The sequence below is a fragment of the Dunckerocampus dactyliophorus genome, chromosome 13 (genome assembly GCF_027744805.1).
Source record: "Dunckerocampus dactyliophorus isolate RoL2022-P2 chromosome 13, RoL_Ddac_1.1, whole genome shotgun sequence".
In the NCBI taxonomy this organism is placed as follows: Eukaryota; Metazoa; Chordata; class Actinopteri; order Syngnathiformes; family Syngnathidae; genus Dunckerocampus; species Dunckerocampus dactyliophorus.
This window is the reverse complement of record NC_072831.1, coordinates 20386258-20395495: the sequence shown is the minus strand read 5'-3', so window position 1 is coordinate 20395495 and position 9238 is coordinate 20386258. Positions and strand designations below refer to the sequence as shown.

At 41.0% G+C, this 9238-nt stretch overlaps 1 protein-coding gene across 1 annotated transcript; it reads left to right on the top strand.

Annotated features, from left to right (window-relative positions):
* The first annotated feature begins 281 nt into the window (after positions 1-281).
* On the top strand, positions 282-8843 carry bsdc1 (BSD domain containing 1). The gene is made up of 11 exons (XM_054797553.1): positions 282-422; positions 944-998; positions 1204-1320; positions 1614-1781; positions 1998-2052; positions 3691-3806; positions 3881-3949; positions 4294-4372; positions 4457-4918; positions 5058-5161; positions 5792-8843. Exons 1-11 carry the CDS (start codon positions 412-414, stop codon positions 5819-5821), a joined length of 1266 nt encoding a protein of 421 aa, XP_054653528.1. The 5' UTR covers positions 282-411; the 3' UTR covers positions 5822-8843.
* The last annotated feature ends 395 nt before the right edge of the window (positions 8844-9238 follow it).

Below are 9238 nucleotides of genomic sequence, written 5' to 3'. Positions count from 1 at the left end.
TTAGTGTGCACTTGGATTTGGTTATTCCTTACTTCAAGCGAACCATAATTGTCTATTGCTTACTTCTGGCGAACCATAATTAATGTTTTTTAGCCTTAATGTATGGTGTGTATGTCCACGTAACAATCCAATCACGGCCATTGCAAAAACATTACGTCTTTAGCGTTGCTATCTAGTTTGGTCTTCAGCGACCGCCGTAGACAACCTAATGTGACCAGCGCAGCATACACATAACATGAGAAGTTTAAAGCACACAACAAACTTTTTGTTTTATACAGTGTCCTTCCTTTACATAATATAACCTTGTGACGCTATCAAACAACCTATTCTTCAGTTTTTGTCACGAGTGTATTCTTTTGACGTAGCTGGGGGTTAGAGTTCAGTAAACACTGATGATGTCATCATCTGAAGATGGCTGAAGGGTGAGCGTAAACTCGCAGAGTATTTTTACTTCTAAAGTTGATTTCACTAATAACTATGGTTATTTTATGGCTATTGTTGTTGATGTGTCTTCATTAGTAATTGGAGAAATTAGAATGTTAAAACTACCGTGCTGAACCTTATCCGGAATCGTTTCAGGAAGTGCATTTGTTTACAAAAATGTAGCCATGCTAGCTTTAGCTTAGCTTGGGTACATTTGTTGTCGAGCAAAAATTGTCACGACAAATCGAGAAACGAACATTAATTTTATGGCATATGGCAAATATATGTCAGCTCATTAATCAGTTGAATTATTTTCTTATCTTGGCAAATGCTGATAGTTAGAAGCGTTTGGTTTGCGAGTACCCTAACCTCTCATTAAATGTTATCCAACTAGTAGCGGTCTGAAGTAAATTCATTCATGCGATGTTGCATCGTTTGATGACTTGGTTGCCGAAATAGTGGTTCTAGTTGCATGTAAATATAAGAAGTTGACGTTTATTTAATGTGTGTATGACGACAGAGAAGGCTGGTGGGGAGGCTGGCTTCAACAAAGCTTCCAGGCCGTCAAAGACAAGGTAATAAATACATTACATTCACGCCATGCAGAACAGTGCCGTACTGTCTGCTTTGATTGGTTTATTAAATATATAACAGAGCAGGTGTAGAATTCAATTCAGTTCAAACACGGCTGCATTGTGAAGACATTAGCAACTGTTTTACAGCATTATGGCTATAATTGTCCACGGTGACAGCAATTTAATCGTTACCTTTCCTTTCCAGTCATCTGAGGCCTTAGAGTTTATCAAACGAGACTTGAATGAGTTCTCCACTGTAGTGCAGCATGACACCGCCTGTTCAATTGTGGCCACAGCCACTGCTGTCAAAAACAAGCTTGCGGTAAGTTGATTTTATTTGTCATTACAAAACTAGAAAATTAGAAATGTTATCTACCCTCCAAGAGAAATGTTCTCGTCAGATAGAAATGATAAAAACAACTCAACTGAGAACCACAATGCCGGTAAATAACTGCATATCACAGTTTTTCTCAGTTGCCATGCAAATGTGCCCCATGGATGTTAGTAATGTTATGATTTTCCATTGTTGCCATCTCTGCGTTTTGGTCCATGAACTAATTTGGATCCTGTTGCGGAAAATGACATTTTGGAGAGTTCACAAAACATTTTTTTTAGGTGGAAGGATCATCAGAGACCACAGAAAAGGTGAAAAAGAGCCTCTCTAGTTTCTTAGGGGTCATAACAGACACACTTGCTCCACCCCCTGATAAAACCATCGACTGCGATGTTATCACATTGGTGGCAACTCCAGCAGGAACTACAGAAGTATATGACAGCTCAAAGGTAGGCTTTGATCCTTGTATTTCCTGTTAACAACAATGCCATCTTTAGAATTTTCTGTATTTGACCACTTCAACCATGAGTCGTCTTCTTCTTCTTTGTACTTGATACAAAACTATTCTAGAAAATATTGATCAATGCTCTTAAAACAGATTTAGTTGTGTTCTGTGTTGAAAGTAAATCAGTACAACCAAAGTTAAGCCCATGTTGTCCTTGCAGGCACGTCTCTACAGTCTGCAGGCTGACCCAGCCACATACTGCAACGAGCCCGATGGTAAGTCGATGTTGAGTTTTGTTTTCAGGTACTACATTGACAAGTCCCCTTCTTGACTTATTATATCTTTTTAAAACCTATTGAACAACTTTGTGGGGACAGGAAGGGCCTTTCCTGTTCCAGCACTGACAAAACATGTTCAAGCCTGTCAAACACTTTTTGGATTAACTATAATAGCGATGGTTAACTAACACACTCTGTCCATCATCAGTCATCTCTTGACTTCACAAATCTGGACAACATCTTAACAGAATGGTGCAAGCTTTCAAAACAAAGCAAAGGCGAGACCATCGGCAATCATTTTATTCTATTGGCACAGAATAATATTATGTCTAGAAAGAGATATTACGATTATCCTTCTAGAAACTGTTTCACAAAAAACTTAAAAACATTCATATAATAACAGCACATGGCTACAAAATGCACGTATATGACAACACACTGCACCTAATGTTCCATTTTATTGTGTCAACACAATAATGCGACTGCTCATCAATATATGAGCAGTCAACTGTGTGATGGCGAATACTCATTGATGGCACAGTGGATGTGAAGGGCTGTCACAAAATCCAAGAGCGATGCCTTGTCAGGTCATCATGTTCTTCATGTGACTTAACAACCTCTGTGATTCCTTTGCGGACTTTAGACACCCTGTTCAATATTTTTTCATGTTCTCTTGTAATGCTTTGACAAATAATTTCAGTCCTTAAAGGGTTCCATGTTACTTTTCAACTATTTTAAATATGTTTTGGTGGTTCCACGATAGTTTATTCAAAACATGTTACCCAAATCCAGCCTTGATGCTGGTATTAAGACAAGTGCTTTTAGTGAGCCCGAATGGGAACACACCATTTGGTGTGTCTAGCTTTAATGCTACTGAGTTGTGTTTGCCAAATACAGGCATAGACTATCTAGTCTCCAGCTAAATTTTAAGATATGTAGCAAAGCCTGCTTTTTTTTTCTTTACAAAGCTGTCCTCTGGAGGGGTGAGTAGGTGGGCTCATCTCTCTAGGGGTCGGTGTTAACCTCCTTCATTACCTAACGAAACCTGGCTGTTAGAGAAAAATATCATCTGCATAATAATTTGGGCTGCACGGTGGCCGAGTGTTTAGCATGTTGGCCACACAGTCAGGAGATCGGGAGGACCTGGGTTCGAATCTCCGCTTGGGCATCTCTGTGTGGAGTTCTCCGGGTACTCCGGTGTTCTCCCACGTTCCAAAACCATGCAAGTTAGGCTAATTGGCGACTCTAAATTGTTCATAGGTATGAATGTGAGCGTGAATGGTTGTCTATATGTGCCCTGCGATTGGCTGGCCACCAGTCCGGGGTGTACCCCGCCTCTCGCCCACAGTCAGCTGGGATAGGCTCCATCATACCCTAGCGACCTTAATGAGGATAAGCGGCATAGAAAATGGATGAATAATAATTTGGAACAGTGTATGAATTTCAACAGAAGAGACATCACTCCAATCAAAGAAGAAAAACGTTAACTTCATTTTAATATACTTGTCTTTAACTAGTCACATTTTAGTGCCTATTCCCTTGTTATTGCGTAACACATACGCCACATTGTATACAATGAGAACATTTATTTGTCTTTGACTGTGATTTAAACGTGGGTTATGTGTTTTCCCTCAGGCCCCCCAGAACAATTTGACAACTGGTTGGCCACCTTCAGTATGGAGGATAAGAAAGGACAAATCTCTGAGCTTTTGGTCAGCAGTCCTTCAATACGAGCGCTTTACACCAAAATGGTATGCTTACTGTTGTGATGCTGCCTTTTACTTTGCTTTTGAACTAAAAGTTTGTTTTTGGATGTTTTCTAAAGGTCCCAGCAGCAGTGACCCACCCAGAGTTCTGGCAGAGGTACTTCTACAAAGTCTTCCAGCTGGATCAGGTAAACGTAGAGCTAACCTGACACCTGCGGTCCAGTAGCCTGGCATTGCAGTGTGTTTTTGAACATTTGCCTCCCCCTGCTGCCTAAAGTGAATATGACAAGTTGTAATTAACGTTTTCTCTGCATAAACTCTGAGCTTTGCTATACACTCACTCACTCATTTACAAATGTTTCTAAGTCTTTCAAGTTCAGTTTTTCTCTAAAATCATATTTCTCATCAACTTGAAGAAATCTTAAGATTTGATGACAAATTGCAAATTAGTTTAACATTAATGTACGTGAAATACTGTAGTTTAGCAAAAAAAAAGAAAAACCAAAATGTATTTTTTCTGTTTTGGTGTTAGGAGGAGGCACGGCGGGTGGCGCTGAAGCAGAGGGCAGAGCAGACTTCCCACACTGAGACACTTGACTGGGAGGAGGAGGGTATACCAGCAACAAATAGAAATTAATTTTGAAACTGTACTTCCTCACTTTAATAACATTGTTTGGCTTTCCTGTCTCTGTTAGATGATTTTCTCGGCACCACTTCGTCGTCTCGTCTCAACCTCAAGCCCCCATTGGACAACAGCTCAAGCCAGGCCTCTGCAGCAACCACACACCTGACTCCCATCCTGTCTCCGAGCGAAGAGCGTGACACCACCCCCTCCATTAGCAGCGACAGTGTCAGCCTGCCAACGCAGCTGGAAGTGCGTCCAGAGCCCGTTGTGTCTATGCTGGCGAAGAAGCTGACAGAGGCTACTGTGGACGATGTAGCAGACAAGACGAAAAAACCCCAACAGCCTACGCAGAATGTCTTGGCTCCTGATGCCCAAGTGGAAGCTGGAACCCTGCCAGCGGTCATTGTGGATGGGGTGTCAGCAAGGACCCCTAAAGTGGAGGCTGTAAAGGAGGAGGCTCCGCAAGACCTGAGAGTGTTTGAGCTCAACTCTGACAGCGGGAAGTCAACGCCTTCTAACAATGGCAAGAAAGGTACAATGCTGTTACAGTATATTATTTTTACTTAGCTGCGACATGCTAGCATTCACTAATAATGATATGTTTGCTAAATACCAAATACTGAGTTTAGGTGACACAAAGTTGTAGATTGCAATCTCTTTTTGTCCTCCAGGCTCCAGCACTGATGTGAGCGAGGACTGGGAGAAAGACTTTGATCTGGATATGACAGAAGAGGAAGTGCAGCTGGCACTGTCTAAAATTGAAGCATCTGGAGAGGTTGGTGTTTTCTTTCCATCTTAACTCCAACGGTAGTTTATACACCTCCTGGCCAAATGAAACGGTCACACGTTAATGTTTTGTTGTTGGCCTGTAGCTTTGATTACGGCAATACGCATTCATTGCAATACGCATCATTCCCCGCTGTGGGATAAATAAAGTACATACAATACAATACAATACAATTGTGGCATTGTTTCCACAAGCTTATGCAATGCCACAATGTCTTTTATCCGTTGCGGGAGATTTGGACCAGGACGCAAAGTTTCTCCACTGTCCTTCCACTTTTTAATAAAGTGTTTGACCGCTCTTAACCCGATTTTAGTAGTTTCAGCAATCTCTTTAGATGTTTTGTCATGCATGATGCATGCCTTCTGGAAGAAGGTGATTTTTTTTCATGACTGCAGGTTGTGGCTTTTGATGTTGTTGCTAGCTGAAACATTCCGTAATTTCCGATGTATAAGATGAACCGGTGTTACACACCCACTAAATTTTGAGAGAAAAACGGGAGGAAATGCATGATCGGAAACCGTTAAAATACTCGTTTTTTTATTCTAACTTTTTTTTTGCCAGTCAGTGTAAATATTTGGACTATTTTACCATCCCTGGTTCCCTTTTTTTTTCAACCAGTTGGAAGAAGACTGGGAGAACTGGGAATGAGAGCCTCTGCAGCACCAACCATGATCCCCCGCCATCCAAGCTTGTTCTCGTCCGATGAACCATGCTTAACATGTTTTGTCCACACAGTCACCTTGTCATGATTGTCAGTTGGAGATTTTCCAGCTAGTTTGGCAAACCTGTTGTAAAGAGCGACAGGAAGAGCAAGGCAATACGAATAAGACCGTCAGCTGTCAGTTTAGTGCCTATAGGCCTCAAAGTGAGAAAATGTCCCGGGCCCTGGCTATTTCGTGGAGTAACTTCAGACTGGGAGAGATTATGACACCTTAAATGGAGGTTGTAGTAAAGAGGTCTCATCTCAACAAGGGAGGAATCGTTGCCTCTTTTGTTCTTTACTGTATAAAATGATTATGTATGTTATGTTGCAGACGGAAATAATGTCAAACGAGTGCTGCAATTCATTACAGTTTACCTGTGCCCACCTTCTTTACTCTTGCTTATCCAAGCAAATTCTCAAAAAATTCAATTCTATTCAAGGAGAGCTTGTTTTTGTTGCATAGGCATCGATTGTCATGGATAGAAAAGAGAGAAGCTTGTCGCTGGCTATGTTTTTGTACTTCAACCACTCTGTCTTGTTCATCTGTCTTACTCTGGTAGATGATAACATAGCAGCAGTTACGCTCACAAATCATTTTAGTTTCTCAGGTGGCTCGTGGAATACAACAGCTCTGGAGAGCAATGGGAGCATGCCCCGCGCAATGATTTTCCTGATCTGTCGTATGTCGTAGAAAAATAAATCTGAAGATGTAATATTTATACAAAGTTACTATTATTTGCTTTGGTTTGCATGTCTGCAATAACATGCAAAACATTGTGCTCCTTCAGAGTTTTTATGATCTGTTGCATGTCTAATCGGCCGTGTACCTCTGTCAGACTCAACACTGAGCTTTTCTGCACAATTTCTCTCCTCACGTCTAAGCTGTCACATGAATATTTTGAGGTCACTTTTGTCATTAAACATGACATGGCGTACTGGGTTATTTTCTGTTATTATCCACTCTTTTTTTTTGGTTTTTGGAACAACCAAGCACGAGTTAAAGAACATAATTAGTGGGCTCTTTGGTATCTTCAATTATAGTGTAAGACTGGGGTCGCCAACCTGTCGATCGTGAGATACTAGTCGATCTTTGGAACTTTGCCGGTCGATCGCGAGAACGTTTTGATACAAATGTATTATGTCAGTGCCCTCATGGAGAGCGACCAACAGGCACGCGTTTTGTCCACTGAACATACCCGTAAGCCCAGTCCCCAAAACCCGGCCGGAGCTACACTAGTACACGACCATAATGAATACAATTTAAGTCCCATCTCACAGCCATACTGGCAAAAGCACATCGCACTAACTGGTTGTGCTCGAGAAATTCTGACCGGGCTGCACAAGGACGCTACTTAGGTTATGTTTTGTAGTTAATTTATAGCGTCTTAAAAAAACTAAACATTTTAAAGCGAGACTCAAGTGATGCGTTTGTTTTTAAATAAAGTTAACGTTACTACATTTTCTTTAATCATATTTAATTACTACATTTGTTTAAGGCAATTTATGACGTCCCTTATTCTCATTAGGGTCGTGGGGGCATGCTGGAGCCTATCCCAGATATGGGATAGGGTATTGGGCAGGGTACACCCTGGACTGGTCGCCAGCCAACAGCAGGACACATATAGACAAACAACCACTCACACTCGCATTCACACCTATGGGCAATTTAGAGTCGCCAATTAGCCAACATGCATGTTTCTGAATGTGGGACGAACCGGAGTTCCCGGAGAAAACCCACGCACGCACGGGAAGAACATGCAAACTCCACACAGAGATGCCTGTCACTGAGCAATACGTACCCGGAACGCAATCGGTTCAATTGGGTTCTACGCATGTGCAGAGCGCGTCTATTTTTTTCGGCAGCAAGCGTCCCCCCTCCACCCCAAAAACGATAAGATAGATAGAAATTTGAGAAATAACACTTTTTTTTCCTCATTTCATATCCATGGTCAAGTGGACAATTAATAAGCCCTGTTTGTTCCATAAATTATTTTATTTAGTTTTTTTCGCCACTGAAAGGGCGATATGGACCAATCAGCGTCCCTTATTCCAACATTCTCCACCTTTCTCACCCAATCAGCTCGGTTTCTATTTCTAATATATCCAACATTTGGCCAATGAGACAGCGCCCTGGTGCTTCCGGCTTTATTAGCATATTCCAGCATTTAACCAATCACGGACATGATCACGGAGATGACGACGCTCGTCTCGCCGAAGTATAACGCCAACTTACTGTATATTTGCTGCAGCTCAACTCGACGTTGAATTTGTAGCTGATAAGTGGTGAGTATTATTAAACTTTTCACAAACTTTTTTTTCCCTGGTGCCGTTTAGTTTGTCATCACCCAATCAGCTACGCCTATGTCCATTGTCCAACATATCCAACATTTGGCCAATGAGAGACCGTTGCTGCTTCCGGTTTTATTAGCATATTTCAACATTTGACCAATTACGGATGATGACGACACTCCGCATCTGTAGCTATTTTTACTCGGTATTTAGGAAAAGTCGACTCTGCAACATATACAGTATTTACTCCAGCTGCTTCAACTCGACGTCCAACTTGTGCGGCTGATAAGTGCTGAGTATTAAACTATACAGTACAAGATTAAATGAATTGAAGAGCAATGGTTTGCATTCCTTTACAATAACTTATGAAGGCTCAGGGTATGTGAAAGCACCGCATGTTAAAGCATATTCATTATGATTTTGTAATATCCAATTTGATATTCCTGACCTCAGTTTGCCTGCATGCCCTTTTATATTTGTCGTGTACATGTTATTGGCTGTAGTTGGTGTGTAGTTTTTTTCAACTCACATTTATTGCTTAAACAATTTCTGTGTTATTAATTTTAAATTTCGTTTTTTTTGTCTCATTTTTTTGGTCACACACTGCTAAATGTTTATATTCAAATAATTTACACTGGCCCATGATCACATTTACAGTATATCTTTAAGATGATGAATTTCTTAGTTATTTCTGTCTCAATACCACATACCAAATATGTCAAATAAAAGTTGAGAAGCTTGGCAAGTGGCTTATTTGTCTCATTAATGACGAAAACATCTGCAGTGACAACCGAAGCACTGACAATCCAGTTAGATGGCTTTATTTATTATTTACCTTTGTGACAAATCTGGTTGCTGTGCTTTTTATCAATAAAGTTGAATGTAAACTTAAGACTCAGGAATCAACATTTCCAATATTTATCTGCGTTGAAGCATACAAAAACCACCACCAGACACACTTCTTTTTGTTTCGCCCTCTTTTTCTCTCTTCCTTTCTTCCCCTCTTCTTCCCCCTTCCTCCCTTTCTTCCCCATCTTTGACAGACTATTGTTCACCCGTCCAACATGCTAGCC